This window comes from Onychomys torridus, chromosome 12 (assembly GCF_903995425.1).
Source record: "Onychomys torridus chromosome 12, mOncTor1.1, whole genome shotgun sequence".
Classification (NCBI taxonomy): Eukaryota; Metazoa; Chordata; class Mammalia; order Rodentia; family Cricetidae; genus Onychomys; species Onychomys torridus.
In genome coordinates, this window is record NC_050454.1 from 13,966,637 (window position 1) to 13,992,906 (window position 26,270).

The 26,270-nt window shown below is 41.8% G+C and overlaps 1 protein-coding gene across 4 annotated transcripts in view; it reads left to right on the forward strand.

Annotated features, from left to right (window-relative positions):
* The window catches only part of Znf148 (zinc finger protein 148), a 117,492-nt gene extending 97,684 nt beyond the window's left edge, over nt 1-19,808 (forward strand). For all 4 annotated transcript variants that reach the window (XM_036203982.1, XM_036203979.1, XM_036203981.1 and 1 more), the window contains 2 exons: nt 17,321-17,439; nt 17,701-19,808. In XM_036203982.1, coding sequence (XP_036059875.1) covers nt 17,321-17,439; nt 17,701-19,299 — 1,718 coding nt within the window. In that variant the 3' untranslated portion in view covers nt 19,300-19,808. The remainder of the gene's footprint in view (nt 1-17,320; nt 17,440-17,700) is intronic.
* The last annotated feature ends 6,462 nt before the right edge of the window (nt 19,809-26,270 follow it).

Below are 26,270 nucleotides of genomic sequence, written 5' to 3' on the forward strand. Positions count from 1 at the left end.
AGGCAAGGACCGACCATCTTACACTGCCAGGGGTTGCTGGTGGTCTTTCTACAAGGAGTCGGTGCTGAACTACGGTGACTGAAGATTCAGTCTCTCTGGAGCATAGGCAGTCACATACTTCAAGTGAACAAATGCCATATTGAGTCTTTTAAGACTATTTTCAAAAAGTTGTGGAAACATTTTGTTTTAACCTGAAGTGAGTCTATCAAGTTTTGTTATAACTGACCATGGAATATCTCCATGGAGCAGAGAACCGTGTTTGGACTGATAGGAAGCCTGGACAGTAGAAGGCATTTAAAGTCAGGCTTCCCATTGTGTCATCTGTGGTGCTTCTCTGTGGATCGCTTCAAGTAGGAATGTCAGCAATGAGATTGATTGGCTCTGGAGACTTAGCTGTCACTGACTGGGATCCTGACTTTCCCTACTATAGAGCACTGATGTTTTGGAAGTGACAAGTTTTAGTGGGAGTTTTTTTTTTAACCTCTTTATTTATGCATGTGTGTACATGTGTGTGTATACCATGGAGGTTTAGAGGGCAGCCCTCGGGGGTGGGTTCTCTCCTTCTACCATGTGGATTCTAGGAATTGAATTCAGGTCCTCAGCTTTGACAGTATGCATACAATAGTTTTGATTACTCCTTGGATCACCAAATCTAATCTATTCACTGTCTAGTCTTTATAGGAAAATGTGCTGTCTCAGGTCTCCCCTTACTCTCTTTGTTCTTAGCCTTCTGCTTTGTTGATGTGCCTCCCTCCCTCCCTTCCTCTCTCATTCATTCATTCATTCGAGACAGGGTTCCTCTGTGTAGTTTTGGTGCCTGACCTTGAACTCACTCTATAGACCACGCTGGCCTTGAACTCACAGAGATCTGCCTGGCTCTGCCTCCCGAGTGTCAGGATTAAAGGTGTGGGCCACCACCACCTGGCAATGAAGTGCTTTTTAAAAAGTCTCATAGTCTTAAAAATTCCAATGATTTAAAAGTCAAAGATATCTTTTAAAATTAAAAAATCCAAGCGGGGCGGTGGTGGTGCACACCTGTAATCCCAGCACTCGGGAGGCAGAGCCAGGTGGATCTCTGTGAGTCAAGGCCAGCCTGGTCTACAAAGCGAGTTCCAGGACAGGCTCCAAAGATACAGAGAGAAACTCTGTCTCGAAAAAAAAACAAAAACAAAAACATCCAAAATAAGTAATATGTTTTCTTATTCCAGGAGGGAGAACTGGGACACAGTTAAATTCAGATCAAAGCAAAACCAACATCCAACAATGTAAACAGTGCCTGGCCTATGGGACTTCCTCATGGTCTTCTAGACCTCAGATGGATTGAGTAGTCCCTCCCCTGCAGCTCTGCCATCTTCAGCATACATAGCTTGTTAGGTAGGCTCAGGCCAGCTGCACCCTGCCCTGCTGCTGCTGCTGCTGCTGCTGCTGCTGCAGTTGGTTATCCCATGATTCTGGTGTTTCCAATATCCAGGGATCTCAGCCGCAGCTGAGGCTGCACCTTCTCCGATGACCTCTTAGCCTTTCCACTGACAGTGCCTCATGGCACCAAGCCTCAGCTTCTCCATGACCCTTCGGTACTGTGGCTTTCATGCCGCCAGAACCAGAATGCACGTTACACTCTGCTTTGGTCCCATCTGGACCACAGCTTCTGTATTCAGCCCCGAGGAGTACTTCCCAGAAGACTTAGCTGCAGTGATGCTGCTCTCTTACTACTCACAGCTGACTCCAGCTGACCAGCATCCACTGTCACAGTGAGACACAGGTTTTCCTTCAGTGATGCTGCTCTCTTCTGAGTCTTCAGCCCCAGCTGACCATAAACTGGGTTCGTTACTCAAAATCTAACACAAATGGCCTGTCATTTGTCAGAGTTACTTCCTGGCTTATATCCACATCCATTGCCCTTTAAAAAGGTTTTTAATTATTATTTTTTATGTATATTGGTGGTTTTGCCTGCATGTATATCTTTTTACCACTTGCAGGCCTGGTGACTGAGGAGGCCAAAAGAGGGCATCAGATCCCCTGGAACTAGAGTTAGAGATGGTTGTGAGCCCACATGTGGGTGCTGTAAGTTGAACCTCGGTGGGTCCTCTGGAAGAACAGCCAGTTCTTGTCTGTAAGACTTTCTTTTGTGTGGCTAGGGTCCTAGGAATTGAACTCATGACCTTGTGTGTCCTAGGCAAGCACGCTACTGTCAAGAGCTACCTTCTTGTTCCCTCTCCTGCCACCACCTCCCTTGTTTGTAGTGCTTACTTGACTGGACTTTAGTTTTAGTTCAATATAGTTGTGTGTTTCTGGTCCTTTGACTTGGGATAAAAAATCTATGCCAAATTAGAGTCAGCTTACTTTACTTGGTTCTTTCCATCATGAGTTTCAAATTCAGCTTTGTCAGACTTGGCAGCAAGTCTCTGTGCCCACTCAGCCATCCTGCTGGCCCTGTGAATGAGGATCATTTAACAGTGGGTTCTGAACACCTACTGTGAACGGTTTCTGTAGTTCACTCATCTGGAGTGGGTCTGGAGTTGACTCAGTGGACCGTTTCACCATCTGTTACTGTACTGAACAGAGCTGTGCCTTCTCGATGTGTTGTCTTGTGTCTGCTTCTTCACTACATGGCACACAGCAGAGCTGGGTAGCTGGGACAGGTGTGTGACCTCTCAAAGCCAGATTCATAATGCGGTTTGAAACTTTTATTTTTTTGAGACAGGATCTTACTGTCTAGCACTGGCTGTCATGGAACTCACTGTTATTTAGGCTGGCCTCAAACTCAGTAGAGATCTGCCTGCCTCTGCCTCCCAGGTACTGAGATTAAAGGCGTGCGCCACCTCGCCTGGCTGTACGTAGTCCTCTTAAAGGAAATGTTAGCAACTTTTTCTCTTAAACATGTTTGCAGACTTTCTCCTTTTTATCAAACCCCAGCATTCCTGTCTCCTCACTTTTGATTGATTGCCTAATTCCTGTGTAATGGAGAAGATTGGATTATTCAGACATCGCAATTGTTGGGAATTTTTAGTGGAAGATGAGCTAATAACCTTCCCTTGAATGATGGCAATTGAGAGTAGGTAAAGATAGTAAAAGTTTGCAAAATCAGAGTGGTGGAACGAGACGGAATCACCAGGTCACAGGTTCTGTGGAGGGCAAAGGATGGTTGACATCTAACAAGTAGTGAGTGGATCAGCAGGAATGATGAGGAAGAGTTTGGGAAGATTTATTGTATTTTACAAATCATCTGAGGCTTTTCGGTAATTTGTATAGATATGGATAGAAGTAGCTTATTTATTTATTGTTATATTATAAATGGCTTTTTTATTTATTATTTATTTAATTGGGTTCTTGAGACAAGGTCTCTTGTATAGCCCTGGCTGTTCTGGAACTTGCTCTGTAGACCAGGCTGGCTTTGAACTCAGAGATCTGCCTGCCTCTGCCTCCCATGTGCTGGCATGAAAGGTGTGCACCACCACCATCCCGCCAATAGAGAGCTATTTTAATTTTAGGGGAGGATGTATGTTAAGCTCAGACTTAACAAGATACACATAGCAAACAGTATTACCACTTTTAGTGCCAGTTGTCTGTCTTTGTACATCTTTGTATAAATACGTTGTATGTTGATGAAGACGTTCTGGCAAATTCTCCTGTCATGCTTGATGCTGGTACGTTTTCTGTCTCTATGGCTTTGCCTCTACCAGAATATTATTTAGATGAAAACGTGTGGTGTGCAGCCCTAGGCCTGATTCCTCTCGGCATAGTAAACTTGAGAGTCTTTTGTGGTTTTGATAAATCAGTAGTCTCTTCCTTTTTGTTGCTTTCTATTTTATCGACACAAGCACTTGTTGAGGCATATTTAGAGTTGTTTCCAACTGTGAAAATTGCAGACAGGGGCCAGAGAGATGGCTCAGTGATTAGGAGCACTTGTTACTCTTGCAGAGGGACGAGGATCCAATTCCCAGCACCCATTTGATGACTTAAAACCATCTCTAATTCCAGTTTCAGGAGATCTGATACCCTCTTCTGACTTCATGGGTACAACGTACAAAGGTAAACATGTAGGCAAACATTCATGCGAATTAAATAAAATAAATATTTAGAAAATTTGCATATAGCTTTTTGGTGAACAGGTGTTTGATTTTTGAAAAAGATCTTGTAGTGATGAATAACTGGTCTGTATAGCAAATGGACATTCAGTTTTATAAGAAACCAGTAACCTATTCTAAAATTATTGTGCCATTTTGCATTTTTATAGTAACTGATGAATTTTCAGTTAGTTCTGCTTTGCTTATTTGGTTTTGAGAGAGGCCCAAGCTGGCTTCAGGCTCCTCATCTTGCTGAGCGCTAAGATCACAGGTGTGTACCACCATGTCCCACTTGGTCTGCATTCTTGGCAATGTCATATGTATCTAGGCCATTCTAGCGAGTATATACTTTGTATTAGTGTGGTATTTTAATTTTAATTAAAAATAAATTTTGTTTGATTTTATGTGTATGGGTGTTTTGCTTGCAAGTATGTCTGGCTCATGTGCACACCTGGTTCTAATGGAGGCCAGAACAGAGCATTGGATTCCTTGAGATTAGAGTTACAGATAGTTGTGAGCCACTGTGTGGGTTAGGTTCTGAGAACTAAACTCAGGCTCTGTGTAAGAGCAGCCAATTGCATTTTCTTAAGGACCCAAAGGTTGAACATCCTTTGTGTTTTTACCTGCATTGACATAGTGAGAGTGACATGTTTGATTTTCTGACTCACTAAAGAAAATTGGATTATTTTCTTACTGTCCAGTTTTGAGATTATCATTTATGTATTTAGTGCCTTTTCTGCTATAGATTGATGGAAAAGACTTCACTCAGTCTTTTCCTGGATAATGTATTGTTTTATATATTTTTATATATAATTAATATTGTTTACCATTAACTTTATATTTTTTACTATGATATAAAAATAGGATAATGAGTTTACATTAATATTTTCTGAAATATGTAGAAATGTAAGTCTAAAACTGACAGATTAGGTTTTGTTTTTCTTTTTATTACAATTTGAACATGTAAGAAAAAGTTTGGAGCCCAAGTTTTATTATTTAGTTTAAAAACCAATAATTTTGGTGACTAACTCTAATGGTTTAGTCACCCCACCACCCATGACTGTGTGCTGAGACGTTTGTAGGGTCACCGCCTAGTGTACTAGCCTCGAAGTATGGGAAGTATGGTACCTGTCTTCTCCAGTGACTCGCTTGTGGCCATTCAAGACTAATGCCAACACTGCTTGGGCTCTGCAGCCAACAACAGCTTCTGCAAAGTGCTCGACTCCAGAGAGAGGCTGTGACTCACCTCCTGGTCTCTGCCCTGGCTGGTGACAGATGGGCTGCCTCTTCTTTGGGTAGTCCACCTCACAGGCATGGCTTTGGTGCTGCAAGCCCCTGAGCACTTGGCAGAATGTCTCAGGACCTCTAGCAGCCAGTCAGCCAGCCCAGTGCCAGGCCCGTGCTAGCCTTTGTCTTGACCTGGCAAAAGCACCAGCGTAGGCTTTCGAGTCAGTAGGCTAGAGCCATGCCAGATGCCCGGCCCTGTATACCGGGCAGGAGACAGTATGCAGTGGACACCAGCACCAGCAGCAACTGGAGAGCACTCCCATCTTTCACTGTGCTGTTCATATAAGAGCTCATTTTGTTATTTTATATATAGTGTGTGATACAAACTTACGTTTACATAGCATATATTTTTCTAGAAATCTGGCTAAACTTTTTTTTTTTTTTAAATCCAACTGAAGCATTACAAAGAATTTAAATTGACCAGCCATGGTGGCACATTTCTGAAATCTTAGCATTTAGGAGTTTGAGGTCAGCATAGCCTGCATGTCATATTTTAGCCAGAGCCACAGTGCAGGATTCCATCTTATATACAATCAAGAGAACAATAAGGTAAAAACTAAAAATCTCTCTCTCTCTCTCAGTCTCTCTCTCTCTCTCTCTCTCTCTCTCTCAGTCTCTCTCTCTCTCTCTCTCTCTCTCTCTGTCCCCATCTCCACCCACACCAGGCATAGAAATCCACTTGCCTCTGTCTCCTGAGTACTGGGATTAAAGTCGTGCGCCACCGCCGCCAGTATAGAGTGGCAAAGAGGAAGGCAGGGAGCAGGATACAGAGGAGACCAACTCAAGAATGAGAATAAAAACAAGTGAGGGTCTAGTAGATGGCTGAGTGTGTCAAAGAACTTGCTGATACCTGGCCTACAGTTGAAGGAGAGAAGTGACTGCACTGTGTAGGGGTGTGTGTGTGTGTGTGTGTGTGTGTGTGTGTGTGTGTACACGAATAACAAACCTAGATTAGGTAAACACCGACACAGCTCTGTGATAGTTTGTGAACCATGGTGAGCTTTGGATGTCTGAACGTATAAAATGAGGATAGAGATAGGAAGGGAGGAAGCTCTTTGTAAGCCACAGTCTTGGACTTGTGGTGGTGTGTCTAGATTTAAGCGGCCTGCTGTCTTTCGTGTGCTTTGAAGATGAAAGACTCCTCTTCAGTAGGTGCTGCAGGAGGTGGTTCAGCACTCGGGGCTGTGTGGTCTTTTCATTTTGTTTTTGAGGGGAAGTGCATTAGTTATTTTCTGTCACTGTGATGAAACACCATGACCAAAAGCACTTCATGGAAGACAGTTTATTTTTGCTTGTGGTTCCTGAGGGGGGAGTCCACAGAGCAATGGAGGCATGGCAGCAGGCAGCCGGTGGTGAAGCAGAAAGTGAAGTGCAGGGGGCTGGAGGCTGCAAACCAGAGGTTCTCAACCTGGAGGCTGTCAGGACCCCTTTGGAGTTGGCTTACCGGATATCCTGAACATCAGATATTTACGTTACGATTCATAACAGTAGCAAAATTATAGCTGTGAAGTTATTTAGTGTTAATAGGCTGAGGGGCCTATACCAGTGTATATACTTACTGTATAGCTTGGCTGACAGAAAAATGAAGTGGAAAGCTTGGTTTAGTGGTACACAGTTGTAATCCCAGCACTCCAGATGCTGAGAGTTTGAGGTCAGACTGCATGGGATAGCAAGGCTCTATCTTTTAAGACACACACACACACACACACACATACACACACACACACACACAGAGAGAGAGAGAGAGAGAGAGAGAGAGAGAGAGAGAGAGAGAGAATGTTACGATAGCCATTTTCATGTGTTGCTCAGCATCTGAGTAAAGGCAATGGGTTTTCCTGTTTTGTTTTTTCATACTTAAGTGCCTAGGCCAGTGGTTCTCAACCTGTGGGTTACAACCTCCATGGTGGGGGTGGTCACATGCCAGACATCCTGCATATCAGATATTTAAATTACTGATATGCAATAGCAAAATTACAGTTCTGAAATAGCAACAAAATAATTTTATGGTTGGGGATCACCACAACATGAGGAACTGTATTAAAGGATCGCAGCATTAGGTAGGTTGCTATAAACCCCACCCCAGTGATGTACTTCTCCAGCAAGGCCATAACTCCTAAAGGTTTCATAAGCTCCCCAAACATCATCATCAACTAGGGATCAAGTGTTCAAATACCTGAGCCTAGGCTCACTTCTCAACCACTACGTGGCGGGCGTCTCCCCAGGTGGTCTCCGATTTGCTATATATCCAAGAATAGCATTGGATTTGTGGTCCTCCTGCCTTGGGATGACAAGTCTGTGCCTCATACCTGGCCCATGTTTCTCAGAGATTATATAGCAGCCTATAGATTATAGGAGGATAAAACAGCCTGGAAATAGATCTGTTCTTTGTAGGGTTATCAGAAGGAGACTTTAAAAAATGTAAGGTGTCACTAATGTATTTTAGAAAATAGATGAAAAATAAATTTTACCAGAGAATTGCAACCCATGAATAAGGAACATGGAAGTTCTAGAATTGAACAGTATAAGTGATATAACATACAAGCTTAATGGAAGAGTAGAGGCCATAAAAGAGATTAGCAAATTGGAAGACATTGAGAGGAAAATAGCATGGAGAAGGGAAAAACAGATGAGCACTGGTGGAGGGTTAGTTACTTGAGCAAGGACAACTTAGCAGTGATTACACACTGGGGAATGGACTCCTCCCACACGTAACGGTTAAGAGCCTAGAGGCCCTCAGAGCGTGGTAGGAAGTCTAGAGCAGTAGCCACCCTTGCTGTGAATAAATGGCTAGATACAACAGGCATATTGTGTCAGGAAGGCCACTCATAGCACTTGATGCCTGTATCTTCAGGTTCTTACAGTGGGCTGGGCTTTGGAGGGGTGATATAGATGTCCTATTTAGGGTAAGGACTCAGTAGTCCTCACTCTCAGCACTTAGACCAGTCCAGGAGTGGTCACATTAAGTCTTGTCACCACCAACAGGAGTGTCTCTGACCAGGGCTGAGAGCAGCATTAACCTATGGCTGTAAACATCCGTTTATCTGGAATTTCTGATCCTCCAGTCTATCTCCCTAGTGCTGAGATTACAAACATACACAGCCACACTCTCTTTATATGGTATTAGAGATCAAACCCACTGTCTTCTGCTAGGCAAATCCTCTGTCAACTAAGCTGCATCACCAGCTCATTTTCTTTTCAGTAGAGATAATAAAGTCATCAGATATTATATGGCATCTTCACAGTGTTGAAAATCAATGTAGAATTCTGTACCCCAGGAATTGCCTACCCAAAGTGTGGGTAGAGTAAAAATGTATTCAGATGAACAGGAACTAAGTATGTTTGTTATCAGTGGTCCCACACTGTATGAAACCATAAGCATTTCCTTAGATGGAAGAAAAATGATCCCATATGAAAACAAGGAAATGAGGCTAGCAACATGTTCAGCAGTAAAAGTTCTCGCAGAGCAGCCTTAATGTCCCGAGCGCCATCCCTAGAACCTGTGTAGAAGGGCCAGGTGTGGTGCATGCGTCTGTAATCCCAGCACTTGTACAGTGAAGCAGGGGATGGGCCCGATTTCATGGCTCCATGTGTAATAGCAATGAATTTCATGTTTTACTTGGGTCCAACCCTAAGCTATTTTATGTAAAAGCAAGTATTACAAAACCTAAACCATTTCAATTTTAAATACTTTGGGTCCCAAGCATTTAGGGTAAAGGACACTCAAACTGTATCTCTTAAATTTTTTTTCTGTCCTATTTGATTATACTGACTGTACCTTGTTTTGCTATTTTTTCTTTTTTTCTTTTGTTGTTGTTGTTTTGTTTGTTTGTTCTTTGAGACAGGCTGTGTAGTTCTGGCTGTCCTAGAAATCACAAAGATCCACTTGCCTCTGCCTCCTGAGTGCTGGGATTAAAGGCATGTGCCACTACCTCCCAGCTTCATTTTATTATTTTTGTGGTGGCTATGTGAAAATAAACTATTTCATGCCAATACAAATTACCACCACTTCCCTGGTAGCAGCACAAGGGACTTAGAATATTAGTTCCATTTCCTTGACTCTTCTTTTGCAACAGCTACACTTCAACACTAAAAATAATTTAAACCTAGAGGACGCTGTCATTCTGAAGAGCTCCTTGCTTATCCTTAGACACATATTTAATATCTCTGCCACTCTTCTGCCTTTCCATGTTTTTTTTTAAATCTATTACTGTGTGTATGATGTATGTGTATAAGGTGCACACATACACCACAGTGTGCATGTGGAGGCCAGAGGAAACCTCAAGGATTTGTTTCTCTTGGCACCATGTAGAGTCAGGGTCTTTCTCGTTTCTGCCACTGGGCTGTATACTCCAGGCTAAGCTGGCCCATGAAATCGGGCCCATCCCCTGCTTCACTGTACAAGTGCTGGGATTACAGACGCATGCACCACACCTGGCTCTTCTACACAGGTTCTAGGGATGGCGCTCGGGACATTAAGGCTGCTCTGCGAGAACTTTTACTGCTGAACATGTTGCTAGCCTCATTTCCTTGTTTTCATATGGGATCATTTTTCTTCCATCTAAGGAAATGCTTATGGTTTCATACAGTGTGGGACCACTGATAACAAACATACTTAGTTCCTGTTCATCTGAATACATTTTTACTCTACCCACACTTTGGGTAGGCAATTCCTGGGGTACAGAATTCTACATTGATTTTCAACACTGTGAAGATGCCATATAATATCTGATGACTTTATTATCTCTACTGAAAAGAAAATGAGCTGGTGATGCAGCTTAGTTGACAGAGGATTTGCCTAGCAGAAGACAGTGGGTTTGATCTCTAATACCATATAAAGAGAGTGTGGCTGTGTATGTTTGTAATCTCAGCACTAGGGAGATAGACTGGAGGATCAGAAATTCCAGATAAATGGATGTGATAAAAACTTTTAATATGCCAGCACTCTATTGTAACATACAATGGGAGGTAAGTGTGGAATTTACTTGTTTCGTTTTTGCACTCAGAAATTCTGTTTTGGATTTTGGAGCATTTCAGATTTCAAAATTCTGGGTTAGAGGTGCTGAGACTATGCCTGAGTTGCCCTAAAGCAATAGAGAGAAGCAAAAATAACAGAGATCAAATGGTCAAATAGCAAGCAAATGTTTAACCCAGAGTAGCTGAGAAAGTCTCCTAAATGCAAATAACTTAACATACTGCAGAGTAGCCAGACTATCCCAAAACAAAGCCCTGTGATCGAGAGGTGTGTAAGGAACATCATAGTAGAAAAGCATACATTATGCCAACATTATCAGGTCAGAGGAATCAACACATTCATTCCCTCAGACAGTATCTTTTCTTGGTCAAAATCCTCGCTAGTAGAATTGGCAATAAATTGCTTCAGACCCCAGTTATCTTGCCCTGCTGTTTCCATTAGCCATCCTCCCTCCCTCTGTCTCCCACCCTTCTCCAGCTTTACTGTTGATGGTGTTTCCTACTTCTCTGACATAAACGTGTGTGTGTGTGTGTGTGTGTGTGTGTGTGTGTGTGTGAGAGAGAGAGAGAGAGAGAGAGAGAGAGAGAGAGAGAGAGAGAGAGAGAAAAGTGCAGTTAATATGGACAAGCAAGTTTTGTTTTGTTATTTTATAACAAAATAATTAGACATTAGGGGCCAGGGAGTCAGCAGAAAGTCTAAGAGCCCTAATTAAGGCCCTGATAGGAAGAACATTTAGTGATGAATGTTCGCTTTTGAGGATGGCTCTTTATCCCTTTATATATATATATAAAGGGATATGGAGAAATAGCAAGAAGACTGAGGTGCCTGTATACAGTCTGACGTGAAGAGAAGGAAAAACAGTCTGGGCATAGGGAGTTATTTCCTGTTAGGAAGTCTGTGTGTGTGTGTGTGTGTGTGTGTGTGTGTGTGTGTGTGTGTGTTTTGCGGGGGAGTGTCAGCCGACTCTTGTGTCCCCAGGACTGTCTTCATTGTTGATCTGTCCTGTAGAGCACCTCCAGTCAAGAGGTGGCTGCATAGTTCAGAAACAGGCTGTTTTTAAGTGCTACAAGTCAGAACAGTTTTTACTTAAGCATTTTAAAATCTTTTTTTGTGTGTGTGTGTTTTGGAATTGTGTAATCTTTTTTTTTTTGGGTTAAGCACATAGTGATTAGAACAAAACCAGGCATTTTACTAGTTTTTAGTAATGGCACGTTTAGATGGCATTTACCATAAATTAATAATATGCCTTACGTTAGATCTGCTAGCTGCTATTGGGATGTTAGTTTGTGTTAGTAGGCTGAGGGACCTATACCAGTGTAATACTTAGTGTATAGCTTGGCTGACAGAAAAATGAAGTGGAAAGCTTGGTTTGTTGGTACACAGTTATAATCCCAGCACTCCAGATGCTGAGAGTTTGAGGCCAGACTGCATGGGATAGCAAGGCTCTATCTTGGGGGAGAGGGGCGGGCAGACAAAACAGAGAGAAACAGTATGTCATTCATGTGTTGCTCAGCATCTGAGTAAGGACAGTGGGTTTTCCTGTTTTGTAATTAGTGCCTGGACCATTGGTTCTCAACCTGTGGATCATGACCCCCACAGGGTCCATATACCAGGTTTCCTGCAGGTCAGATATTTGCACTACAATTCATAACAGTAGCAAAATTACAGTTCTGAAGTAGCAACAAAATAATTTTATGGCTAGGGGTCACCACAGCATTGAGGAACTGTATTAAAGGGTCACAGCATTAGGAAAGTTGAGAACCATTGACCTAGACCAATTCTTGGTTATTTGAAATTATGGATAGATTTTCTTGGGCTTTTTCTCTTACTAAGGTAATTATTTTTTTAGTGATGTTAGGTTCATAAAGGAAAAGTCTAGACTCTAATCTTCAGAAGCTGAAAAATTCTTATTAGCTATTTTGTTCTCAGGGTCTAGGACTAGACCACACATATGGGCTTTATAAGGTGACCTTTTCACAGCTTTGTGACTGTATTCATTTACTTATAGACCAGATCTTTCTCTGTAGCCTATACTGTCTTTGAACTTAGTTCTGTAACCTCAGCCTCCTGAATGCTGTAGGTATGTCGTACTATGCCTGGCTCTAGCCTGTTTTATATATATATATTATTATTATTAGGAAAACATTGGCAATGGTTTTTTGTTGCTGTTTTCCGAGACATGGTTTCTTTGTGTAGCCTTGGCTCTCCTAGAACTAGCTCTGTAGACCAAGATGGCCTCGAACTCACAGAGATCCGCCTGGCTCTGCCTCCCGAGTGCTGGGATTAAAGGCGTGCGCCACCACTGCCCGGCTTAATGTTTACTCCTTTTAAGACTTTTTACAAACCAGTTACACCAAGCGTGGTGCTTCTTCCCTGTGATTCCAGCACTTGCCACTGAAGCAGGTGGATTGTTGGAGGTTGAGCCAGCCTAGGTTACAGAGTGAGACTGTCTTAAAATAAACTTGTACAGTATGTACTTCGCTTGTCAAGACTGTATTACTCAGACCAAGTGAACTTTGTCAGAGTTGTGATTTTTCCCCCTTCTTCCTTTTGTGGGGTGAGTCAGACAAGGATCTCTTATAGTTCAGACTGGTCTCGAACTCACTGTGAGGCTAAAGGTACCCTTGAACCTGCTTCTACTTCCCAAGTGCTGGGATTATCAGCTTGTGCCACTGTGCCTAGGTCACAAATATATTGGACTTAGGTTTTTTATAGAGTTTATTGTTTAAAAGTTTTACTTGCAATATAGTTAATAATAGATCATTTTTTTATTATTGAATATTTTCTATTCATTAAAGAACTAATTTGGAGGAGTTTTGTGGTGTGTTGGAAAATACATGTGGAAGCTTTTGGAACTGAAGAAAGGTTAGAGCTTGAGAAGTCAAGTGAGTTCTGGGCCAGCCTGGGCTACAGAGTGAGTTCCAGGCCAGCCTGGGCTACAGAGTGAGTTCCAGGCCAGCCTGGGCTACAGAGTGAGTTCCAGGCCAGCCTGGGCTACAGAGTGAGTTCCAGGACAGCCTGGTCTACAGAGTGAGTTCCAGGACAGCCTGGTCTACAGAATGAGTTCTAGGACAGCCTGGTCTACAGAATGAGTTCTAGGACAGCCTGGTCTACAGAATGAGTTCTAGGACAGCCTGGTCTACAGAATGAGTTCAAGGACAGCCTGGTCTACAGAATGAGTTCTAGGACAGCCAGGACTACCCAGGGAAACCCTGTCTGGAAAACAATACCACAGAACAAACAGAGAGCAGTGCTAGGCTCTTACCTGGTCAGCTTTACTTCTGTCCACAGGCTCTTGCAGTGCTGTGGGGTCAGAAGAGGAGCTGTGTCCTGGCAGCACCCGGGTGTTAGGGTTTAAGAACCAAATGTCTTGTAAAAATTAAAGTAAGGCCTAGTTGAGGGAAAGGGATCATGGGGGGGTGGGTAGTACCTTGGAAGGCTACAACTTCTCCTGTTCTTTCCTGTTTTCTCTGCTTCTTGGCCACTATGAGGTGAGCAGTTCTGTTTGACCAGTTCCTTATATTTAAAAGTACTTAATTCATCATGGGGATATTGGGTGTGTGTGGTGTGCAATGTGTACATGAGTTTGGGCCTACACGTGCATGGCACATACGTGGAGGTCAGAGGATAAGACGCGCAGTCAGTTCTCTGATTTCACTCTGGGTTCTAGGATTGAATTCCACTTGTCGGGTGTCTGTGGTGTTCTGGTTTGTTTTTCTGTCAGTGATAAAATGCTCTGGCCAGAAGCAACTGAGAGGAGGAAAGGGTGGTTTTTTGGTTGACACTTCCAGATCACAATCCATCCTTTAGGGGATTCAGGATAGAAACTGAAACAGAATCCATAGAGGAATGCTGCTTACCCTCTCACTCAGCCAGTCCATGCTCAGCTCGCTTTCTTACACTATCCAGACCCGGGGGCGGCTGGGGCCGGGAATGTTGCCACCTACAGTAGACTGGCCTCCCACATCGATTGTAGTCAAGACAGTCACTCACAGACCTGGCCTCGGGTTGATGGAGGCAGTCCTTCCTTCCATTCAGGCTCTCTAGTAGATGTGGCTAGTTGATGATCAAACGGATGGGTACACAGGGCACGCCAAACACTCTGATGGCTGCCACCACTGCCTTCAGCTTTCTACCTCAGCACATACACAAACAGTGGAGCCGGCCATGGGACCTGTGCACATGTGGGCCAACGAACCTTCTTTCTTTTGCGTTATTTATTCCAGGGATTCGTTGCAGCAAGGGAAAGGTGACTAACACAACTAGTTAGAAGGCTTTACATCACTTTCTAGGCCAGGAGTGTCTTGCACTTGGGTGATAACGAAGAGGAATCAGGAGGATGTGTTAATTGGGCGAATACAGAGTGACAGAGTAAAATTGTCCAAGCCTCTGGTTCACATAGCTAAATGAAGTAGCACCATTGTAATCTGGCTGTGGTGGAAGATCTTAAGTTTAATGTGAGATGGGATGTATTTGAGATGCTCAAGTATTAGAAATGTCAGGTGTGGAGAGATGCTCAGTGGTTAAAAAGCACTGGCTGTTCTTGCAGAGGACCCATGTTCAATTTCTAGCATCCACATGGTGGCTCCCAACTACCTGTAACTCCAGTTCCAGGGTGATCTGACACCTACTTATGGCCTCCTCCAGCACCAGACTCACATGTGGTAAACATATGTACATGCAAGCAAGTACTCATACACATAGAATCAGTCTAAAATGAAAAAGAAAGAAAGAGATATGTTGAATATACGGATTGAAGGTGAGGGTCTGGAGATTAGAGTTGAGTTTATATAATTAAAGCCAGGACCGCAGATGCGCTTCCCTCTTGCCAAAGCAAAGAACACAGAATGAGAAAGGCAGAAGGCTCTCGGTCCGTGCAGTACCCACCCGTGTAATCCCCCCATAACTACTGTGGATGTTGTGTAGAATGCTGAAATGGAGTAGCACAGGCTAGTGGGCACTTATAGAGCAAGCAGCTTCTGTCTGTGTGCCATTGAGAGGCTCAAGGTCAAGACGATAGCCCACCCTAACCACATCCCATCATGCCAGGTGGCATCATGGCAGAGGTGAGTCATCAGAAGGCGAAACAGGCGGCCAGAAGAACCATTTAGTTCTCTTGAAAGAAGTAACTATAGGAGCTACAAACATATTAGTTCCTTTTGGGGGTGTCATCCTTGTTGATGTAAACACCACACTGGGCTCCACCCTGCCTGCCTCCCAGTGCTGTTAGACCAGGAGCCTTTGTGGGACACACTCAAACCACATCCTTACCCGTAGGCTGCTGATGGCCTGCAGTGTCATGTGACCAGAGTGGAACCCCACAGTCAGGACTAAGAAAGCCAGAGCCCTTGGGCAGTGGGGCTGTGCCTGCGGGACATCCCGCGATGGCCAATCCTCATGTGCTGTGCTTTCCTGAATGAGCTTCAAAAACCACAAACTTACCACTTTCCATGTCAGTCTCAAAATCATTGAAGTAATCTATATAGATTGACTTCCTTTTCCAACAGTCTCAAGCCCTCTGAGGAGAAAGCAGTAAAGAGGTTTCTCCAAAAGGATTTTCATTCAGCTTTTTAATTTTTTCATAGAGAATATGTGTCAGTCATTTTATCTCTACTTCCATTCAGCAAAGACACCCAAGTGCCCAAACCAGGAACAAGACATCATCAGCGTTACTACTTTTTTATGTAACATGTAGGAACAGTAGCTATGCCAGGCAGGTAAATCAGAAAGATACAGGTGAAAATCTTGTTCTGCAGGGTACGTGGGCTACATAGTGAGCAACATTATCTCAAGAGAAAACACAAAAGTCAACTGAAAAAAGACTACAAACAAATGATTTCATTAGCATAGTGAAAGATACACCTTGTACACACATACATGGGGGTGGAGGGAAAGAGGACATTTTTAACAGATTCAGTAACATTCTGTTGAATGTGTGATGGGGAACATTAGTTTCCTGGAAAGTATTGTGGATGTCTCTGGTACTCCGTTGTTCACTCAGACATCCTCGTGTATGTATCAGGACAAGCTATTGGAACTCACATTAATGTTTCCCTCTAGCTAAGAAGTCCTTAGGGACTAAAGAAAGGTGGTGAGGACAGTTGTGTGTCCACTTGACAGCACTCGGTTTAATTCTTTCCATAGACACCCGAAACTCAGGTGTGAGCCAAGAAAGAGAAGCAGAGAAACCTTACTTTGTTCTGTTTTTGCAGTTCTCGGCCCGACACTCAGGACCGTGTGTCTGCTGTGCAGCAAACACGCCACCAATGGCTTCCCAACCCCGACACTTACTGGGAAATTTTGTCCCAGTACTGATTGTGTTGGTGGACTGTTTTTAAGAGCCATTTCCTAGGATCCAGATTTCATTTTACTCACAAGTGCTTTGAAAGGAACAACTCTTAGGACTTGAGTTCAACCCGTAGGACCCTCGTGGTGGAGGAGCAAGCGGGTCCCTCAAACTGTCCTCTCACTTCCACACCTTCAGCAACACACACGTGTCTGTCTCCAGGTAGAGGGGTTGTTTGAAACTTGGAAAGGGAAGATACTGAGACTAAAATAACTACACCCGGGCTGACAAGGTAGCTCAGCCATGCTGGCGCTGGCTGACCAGACTGGCTGAGCCTGAAAGTTCAAATCCCGAGACCACCGTGCTGAAAGGAGAGAGTTAGCTCCATAGTTGTCTTTTGACCACCGTATGTGTCCAGGGTGTGGTGTATGGCACATGAACGAACGAACGAGTGAGTGAGTAAATGAAATCTCCGGGTGTGGTACAATCATTGAACAAAATCTGTACCCAGGAGTATGTCAGATTGCATGGGTGACGTTCTATTAACATGCCTGCTTTCAGCCTTTAGTATGTGGAAGGCATCTTTTGTCATGTAAAAGGAGCCGATTATTGTGCCTGTCAGAAGCTGTTTATGTTACGAGATTCTTTAGGCAAAGCAGTCCATGATTTTACAGTGTTTTGTTTTGAATTTTTTAAATCATTTATTAGGTGAAAAACCATTTCGCTGTGATGAATGTGGTATGAGATTCATACAGAAATATCACATGGAAAGGCACAAGAGAACTCACAGTGGAGAAAAGCCTTACCAGTGTGAATACTGCTTACAGGTAAGTGAGCCAGTCGGAGTCTCCCCCGGCTGCAGTGGGAAGTAACTACGGTCAGGCTAGTTAGTTAGTTAGTTAGTCCTAGAGCCGTGTGAGGTGGTAAGCGCTTTGGTGAGATTTATAATAGAAACTTGATCAGTGAATTGGTTTGGGACTGTTTATATTGTTATTAATTGTCTTGTTTCTTTTCTTCTCTTCCTTGTTGACAAAAACAATCATAAAAACAACAAAAAAAAAACTACTTCCAACCTCTGATTTCAACAGTATTTTTCCAGAACAGATCGTGTATTGAAACATAAACGTATGTGCCATGAAAACCATGACAAAAAACTCAACAGATGTGCCATCAAAGGTGGCCTTCTGACGTCAGAGGAGGATTCTGGCTTCTCTACGTCACCAAAAGATAATTCACTGCCAAAAAAGAAGCGGCAGAAAACTGAGAAGAAGTCGTCGGGACTGGACAAAGCGGGTGCATTGGACAAGCCGGACCTGAAGAAGGACAGGAGTGACTACCCGCCTCTCTACCCTTCGAGCGCTAAAGTGAAGGATGAGTACATGGTCGCGGAGTACGCAGTTGAAATGCCGCACCCGTCAGTCGGAGGGTCTCACTTAGAAGACGCTTCTGGAGAAATCCACCCACCCAAGTTGGTTCTCAAAAAAATCAATAGTAAGAGAAGTCTGAAACAGCCCCTGGAGCAAAATCAAACCATTTCACCCCTATCCACCTACGAAGACAGCAAAGTCTCAAAGTATGCGTTTGAACTTGTGGATAAGCAGGCTTTACTGGACTCCGAAGGCAGTGCCGACATCGATCAGGTGGACAACTTGCAGGAGGGGCCCAGCAAGCCTGTGCACAGCAGCACTAATTATGACGATGCCATGCAGTTTCTGAAGAAGAAGCGCTATCTTCAAGCTGCAAGTAACAACAGCAGGGAGTATGCGCTGAATGTGGGTACCATAGCTTCTCAGCCTTCTGTGACACAAGCGGCTGTGGCCAGCGTCATTGATGAAAGCACCACAGCGTCCATATTGGATTCCCAGGCACTGAACGTGGAGATGAAGAGCAATCATGACAAAAATGTCATTCCAGATGAGGTCCTACAGACTCTGCTGGACCATTATTCCCACAAAGCTAATGGACAGCATGAGATTTCCTTCAGTGTTGCAGATACGGAAGTGACGTCTAGCATATCAATTAATTCTTCTGACGTACCTGAAGTCACCCAGTCAGAGAGTGTTGGGTCAAGCTCCCAAGCATCTTCGTCAGATAAAGCTAACATGTTGCAGGAGTACTCCAAGTTTCTGCAGCAGGCTTTGGACAGAACTAGCCAAAACGATGCCTATTTGAATAGCCCGAGCCTTAACTTTGTGACTGATAACCAGACCCTTCCAAATCCGCCAGCATTCTCCTCCATAGACAAGCAAGTCTATGCAGCCATGCCCATCAATAGCTTTCGATCAGGAATGAATTCTCCACTAAGAACAACTCCAGATAAGTCTCACTTTGGACTGATAGTCGGTGACTCACAGCACCCGTTTCCCTTTTCAGGTGACGAGACAAACCATGCCTCTGCCACATCAACAGCAGACTTTTTGGATCAAGTGACTTCTCAGAAGAAAGCTGAGGCCCAGCCTGTCCACCAGGCTTACCAAATGAGCTCCTTTGAACAGCCTTTCCGCGCTCCTTATCATGGATCCAGAGCTGGGATAGCGACTCAATTTAGCACTGCCAATGGACAGGTGAACCTTCGGGGACCAGGGACAAGTGCTGAGTTTTCAGAATTCCCCTTGGTGAATGTAAATGATAATAGAGCTGGGATGACATCTTCACCAGATGCCACAACTGGCCAGACTTTTGGCTAAAAAAAAAAAAAAGATGTGTAAATAATACTGGCACTTTAGAACAGATTAATCGAGAGTGGGGTTACTCTGTGTAAAATGGAGTGCTATACAGATTTAAGAGCAATGCGTTCATAGCAAGCTGATAAGAATAGCAAGATAATCCAATAACTGCATTTCGTTTGGTTAGCCCGCATTCCTTGAACTGCCTTACGTGTTGTCACCGTTAGAGAAGCGATGCATTACTTGTTTTAGATCAGAACCTTGCTATTCACCCACACCAAGATAAAAGGAGAAAAGACTTTCGCACAATTGTTTCCTAACTGATAACATTGTACATTCTTAGGAGAGTAGTAATTGTGTGAAATTCCTCATACTGTTTCTAAGTTTTCAGCATAGTGTTGCACTTCAGCAGGGAATCTGAGGACACTTCACAGGCAACAGTGAACTTAAAGTTTCAATGTCAAGAGATGATGGCTTAAATAAGTAGTTTGTCCTATAGGGAAATAAAAAGAAACCACCTTAACAAATGATATGCCATATACCCTTGATTTTCAGTTTGCATTATATTGACATGTGTTCTTTTTTTTTTTTTTTTTTTTTAAGAAAACAGTAATAAAAATCTGATAGTCTTAAGACTCCACTATTTAAAAGCCTAATTACTTTTAAAGTATGCATACTTTCAAAACTTTTACCAAAACACACAACTGTTGAAGCATTTACTTCTCTATGGAAGTATGCATATTGGTGTCAGTTTCTTTGTACAGGTATACTTAGATATTTTTTATGATTTTTCATGTGCAAGTATCAAGGTTTGAAGTTTTAGTAAAAGAAATATTCTGTAGATTACATTCCCAAGAAAATAATGCTTACACAAAATGTATATTCCACGTTTTAAAGCTGAAATGTATTTTACTTTACACACTTCAGTTGACATAGAGCACTTAGGATTAATCTGGTATTTTTGATTTCTCAAAGTTAAAAAAATAGATTTTTTAGGTTTGATATGGTTGTGTCATAATCATCTCGTAATTGACAATTTTGCTTTTTGGCAATAAAAGGAAGTTGGGATATCTTTGGACTGTAAAACCTGGTTTAATTCTTCTCTTTCTGGACTCTTGATAGATTGGATAATTAAACAGCATCCCAAGAAACTAAAGAAATGGGCATTTTAATTGCTTACTTAAGTTACTTTTAAGTGAATACTGCTCCTGACAGTTTTACAAAGCGGAAGTGCTTACTGATTCCAGTAACTGCAATTTCTTTTTCAGCTAGATGAGTGATCGGAAATTTTTTGTTGCATTTCAAAATCTAAATAAACTATAGACTTTATCCTTATACCACGAATGTTTTTTTTATATATGTATACTTTGTCTTAAAATAATACAGCATGGTACAATAAATAGTGCTTTTATATACATATATATACACACACTTTTATGAAGAAAGATGGTTTGAGTTACACATTGGACAGGTTTAATTTTTGGAGACTTAACATTAGTTACACTGACTCTCCTCTTTTATTTCTTCCACTTTTTTGGGTTTTGTACTTAAATTTCTGCTATCTTTATCACAGAGCACCAGTGGTCACCTGAAACTAGAACCCTTGGGACACGGAGCTTTCCTTGACTTTCCTTTGACTTGCTGTTGACCCTATAGATCTGTGTGCTTTGTTCTAGTGTTGAGTATGTTGTCCATTTAAATTATTGTTCTTTTATTTAATGTTATCCCAAGACTGTTCTCATAAAGAAAGGGAACACAGAAATACCCTTCCCCAGTATCCTTCATTATACTCATTTATTTTTTAATATGTTGGTGTTTTTATGACAAGGAATATAAGTTATGTTTAATGTGGTTTCTCTACATTTTGTAATGAAACTTGGCTTGAAATCATAGTTTTCCCATTTGACAGCTTTGCTGTCAGAGCTTCAAGAACTTTAAGACTTCTTTGAAGTAAATATTTTAAGTTCTGCCATTATTGATCTGAAGACTGATGTGTGTCTATGGCGCATCATGTAACTGCAGGAATGCTTCATCAGATGAGGTGTTATGGGACCGTGCTCATCCTCGATGGGCGTTTGTATTTTTCTCATAGTACTTTTGATAAGAGTAGACATTTATTCCCTAAGTTGAGCCTGATTATAAAAACATGTAGTTCCACTGAGAACTGAATGTGTTTCTTATACAGTGGAAGAGGTTTTGTTTGTAACATCACCAGCACAGGTTTAAGAATGTGACGGTTGCTGAGCGGTTCAGGTAAGCTTAGGAAGAAAAGCCTTTGAAAATGGAAGTTCTGTAAACAGAATTTCAGGCATTGCATTCCTGTCTTGAACACATTTCTTTAAATCGACACGATGGCAGCCTTTCCTACCAGGTTAAGCATTTGAGATGACCAATAGCCAGCATAACTTAGTGACTTACCAATTAAGTACAGCTACCACTCTTACTGTGAAGTCCTGAATGCCTGCCAGGCTCAGCCTGTCTCTTCATCATGCGAGAAGCATCTCAAAAGTTGGGGGTTCTCCACTTTGGTTCAGAAAGTTCTGGGCATTAGAGGAAAGAGGTGGCCGCGTGTGTGCTGCTGTAGCGGATCCCTGTCAGTTCACACTTCTCATCTCTCTCAGTGAGCAAATTCTTGTAGAGGAGTAGCTCCCAGTGCCCTTCAGCTTTTGCTCACCACGAACTTGTTCTGCTCTCTCTCACAGGTTCTTCCTGGCCTGGTCTGGGCTTGGGAGACCTCCCACTAGACAAGGCAGGAGCTCTGCAGCATCTGAAAGCATTGTTGCTTTTTGAACCTCAGTTCTGACTGCACATGTATTTCGTTGGGTTTGGGATAGCTGAGTGGCTCCTACTTTTTTTTTTTTTTTTTTTTGGATCTACAGTGCGCATGTGCTACCTAGCGAGGTAGGAATCCACCATCTTAGCTCTGACTCAGGGTGCCAGCAATGGGTCATTTTATCTCCTGAGAGGTAGAAGAGGCCTTGTGCTCAGGGCAAGCTTTCATTCCCACAGATGAGAGACACTTGCAAAGTGCCAGTGAGGTTAGATCTTTTACCATTTCTTTGGTTTTTATTAATTTGGGTCTTTAAAGGGCTGTTTTAAAAATAATACTAAATAAATAAATACCTAAAAAGAGGCCGGGGACCTTTGCGTAGGCACGCTGCATACTGCACCCTAGGACCGTTAAACCAGAGCGCACCCTTTCCCAGCGTATTTACTTGAAGAAGCACTATTCTAATCAGTGAGAATTTATTTGAGGCTGCAATTTAATTTAAACCTTTTCTGTTTCAAATTGCTTTATTTCAGGGAAATAATTTTCCAGTTGTTTTTGCTATATTCTGCAAATAAAAACCGTATGTTTCCTTTTTCCACCTAAACTTTGGTAGGAAACAAACTAAAGCAGACAAACATTTCTTGTTGTGTTTGTTGCTTTCTTTAATCCAATGGATAAAAAAAGTAAAACCCTGTAAACATTATTTTATTTTTTTATGCAATACCATGCTGTAAATATGGTTCATCGAGTAAGGATGTACCTATGATTGAATCTTTAATTCTGCACAGTTAGAGTTTATATATAAACGTGTCTTGACAATCAAGGACTTTGATGTGAGTCTTCCTTTATGATGTTTATTAATGTTATGCATTCCATTTGTTTGAAGTGAGTACCAATGTGCTAATTTGTATTGTCTGAAAGTATGTAATGTTTTTACAGCTTGTTTTTAAGACTCTGTAAATATGTACAAACCAATCACAGTACGGCTTTATGTTAGAAGGCGTGTGATGTTGTACTGTATGTAAGCAATAATACATAGCAGTGCTAACTTTACAAGTAGCATCAGGAACGTTCTATAGAGACATTTCAGAGTTATTAGTTATCCTTATTTCATTTAATAATGATTATCTTTAATCAGTTTTTATAAGCAAATTCCATTGTTCCTTCTGTTGGAACGTAACACTGTTTACACAGCATAATTGACGTTGCAGGGGAGACAGGCTAGACCTGACCCAATCTGCACTCACTCTCACTAAGCATTGAATGGCCTTACCACTCTTGTGCAAAGATGGAGGAAGACCGCAGAACTTAGTGCCCATCACACTGAAGGAAGGGATGTGTTTTTTTTTCCTGCTTCTGTACGGCTACCTAACTTTGTGGTTTGCTTTGGGTTTTAATATATGTTTCTGTTTTAGATTCAAGCCCGTAAGTGTTCAGGTAACTTCAGTTCAATTGTGAATTAGATATATTTCTTCATATTTCATAGCTACATTTCAATGATTCTAAACTTTCTACTTTGATTTTTAGATACTTATTTTTCAAGCTTGATTTCTCAGCTGACCAGATGAATTTACTCAACTTCAGTACAAAGAAAGACAAACTTATAGCTTGAAGTGAGTAGATACTGTACTGTACAGAACAGCTCTCTGAACACCTGTCACTGCTTTAGAAATGAAGCCGCCAATTTATAAATGATTATGACCTACATTTTATAGGGAAATGTTTTTAATGCTAGTCATTTCTATAATGTGCTTTGAAGGATTTGCTAGTCCACTCCTGTCACTTTTTAGTACACTGGTACCTTTTCTATGTAATGTATGCTTTTTATTATTGTAGCAAAGCATTTCAGTAGAAAGAATTTTGCAACAATATGGGGGAAATTTTTCATTGTCGGGTTTGAATTATACTGGATTTTATCTGTCTAGTTACTTGTCTTTATTTTAATGCTGTCTGGAAGGGACCTTGGTACCCAAATAAAGCAGGTTAACCTCATTGCTTCAAGGGCACACTGTGTAGTGCTGAGTTTCACCTGGAAATCTGATGACTTTGAAAAGAAAAACACATTTATAAAAATTGTACAGAAGAAATTAAATGTGTGATGGAAATCCTGATGGTGGAGCACGTTGAATTTTCTGAGACATAGTGTTATTTTCCTGGAATCCCTTATGCCTTCTTTGTATTCCAACCAATAAAAGAAAACCTTGTCATTGAAAGTGGTAGGCTGGTAGGATATTCTGATTATACATATTACAGTATTACTTTTCCTGTCTTATTCTCCGACCCTTCTCAATCACTGTAAATTTTTATTTTCTATTTCCTATTGCTGATTAAACATGTATATAATGTAGAGGCCGTTGTATAGAACTGAATGAATTGGGTTGCTATGCTTGAATGGGTAGCTACATGGAAATCTATGATGGATACTGAGAAGTCCTAAGATGCCAGAGTAAATTTACATGGGAAAGGGAAGGCCACAGCAGATGAATCCTGTGCCCCTTGAGGGTCCGTGGGAGAATCAGCTGCAAACTCAGTATCAGACACAAAGTGGGGCTTTCCTTCCCTTCCCCAAAACATGAGCACTAGATTTCAAATCTACTCAGGTGAAATCGCTTCACAGTGAAACTTAACCACATTGAAGTGTTCACTGGTAAATACTATATTTGTGATATTTTTAATACAAACTTTTACACTGCAGTCAGCAGCCTAACCATTGAAATTTAGCCAAGATATTTGAAAATATAATTGTCCTCCATGTATAATTGTTTTTAAACAATTGGGAGGATTTTTTTTTTTTGTTGAAAGACTTTTTATTGTCATTGTAAAAAAAAAAAAAAAAAACAACCAAAACCATCTTGCTTGACCCCACATTATACCATGAGCGAATCACTGAGCCATTTGAATACAGTGGTGGCTTGTCTCATGCCTGGTCATGAGACGTGAGCTGATATACGAGGTTTAATGAGTTCATAGCTTTGACACTGTTGTCGTAGAGTTCACCTCGCCTCTCGGAGTTTATAATACCGTTTTATGTATTGTGATACTAAAGGAAGCTGTTTGACTTTATTTTAAAGTGAATTATTAGATTAACTTATATTTGCAAATTCTGCATTTTCAATGTGGACACTTGGCTGTTTGAAAATAAAATACAGAATACAGTTTTATGAATAATTTTCTAGCTGAATTTTTCACAGTACTTTGAACCAAATGACTAATGGTAAATATGCAAAAACAAAATGTGGTACACAGTTACTAAGAGGAAAGGCTGTCCATGTGGAATGACTGGTTAAGTCCGTGGGTTAAGTAACAATATCAGGGCTTGCTGTAGAATGTCACCAGTTCTAAGATAAGTTAACTGTTAACTGTCATCAACTATTTCAGATTGAACCATGTTGAACATAGAGCTAGGAATATGTGTGGCTTTTCCTTTACAGATAAGACTCCATTAACCTTTTACCAATAGCGCACATGGGATTTCTTTTTTTCTCCATTAGTGTAGATAGATGTTTCCATTCACCAACCACTTTGCCAGGGCCTTGTCTTCTGACAGTGGGGTGCGTTGTAAGAAAGCAGTCTGCAGTTAACAGTGCTGCTCAGGTCCTTGGGACAAACTTCAATTCATTGGCCCTTGCAGAAGTCAGTGCTCAGACCCTGGCTTATTAGCATGGTGCTGTAACCAACTGTACGTAATGGTACCACTGATGGTCTACTATTGCATTTCCTAGATCCCAGTTCCTGAGTGATTTGGCTTGGTGGGGAGAGGGCTGGGGAGAAGATTATACAAAAAATCATAATAAAATTGAAGTCACTTGAATTAATGTGTTGTCACTGAGTCTTACTTGACATTTTCTGCTCACAAAATGATTGTTCTGACTAGTGCCTGGATAGAATCACACTTCCCAGCTGTTCCCTGCTTAGCTGAACCTGATAGGTATTAGCATAAACAGCATCCACTCCTGGATCAAGAGTCAGCGGAGGCGAGAGCTTTAAGTGAAGTAAAGCGAAAATGAGGGTCTCCTAGTTTTAGTGGGTTTCCCCTCCGCCTGCCCTCACCCTATCATTTGAAGATAAAATGGGTGATTAGGACAAAACCTTTTATCCATAGACTTAGGCAGATATATATACGCCGGTGTGTAAGGGCTGGGATGAAAAACAATGTAACATTGTAAAACAAGAATGATGTTTCAAACTTCTCGAATGGCCTTGACTTGTAAAACGGACATTG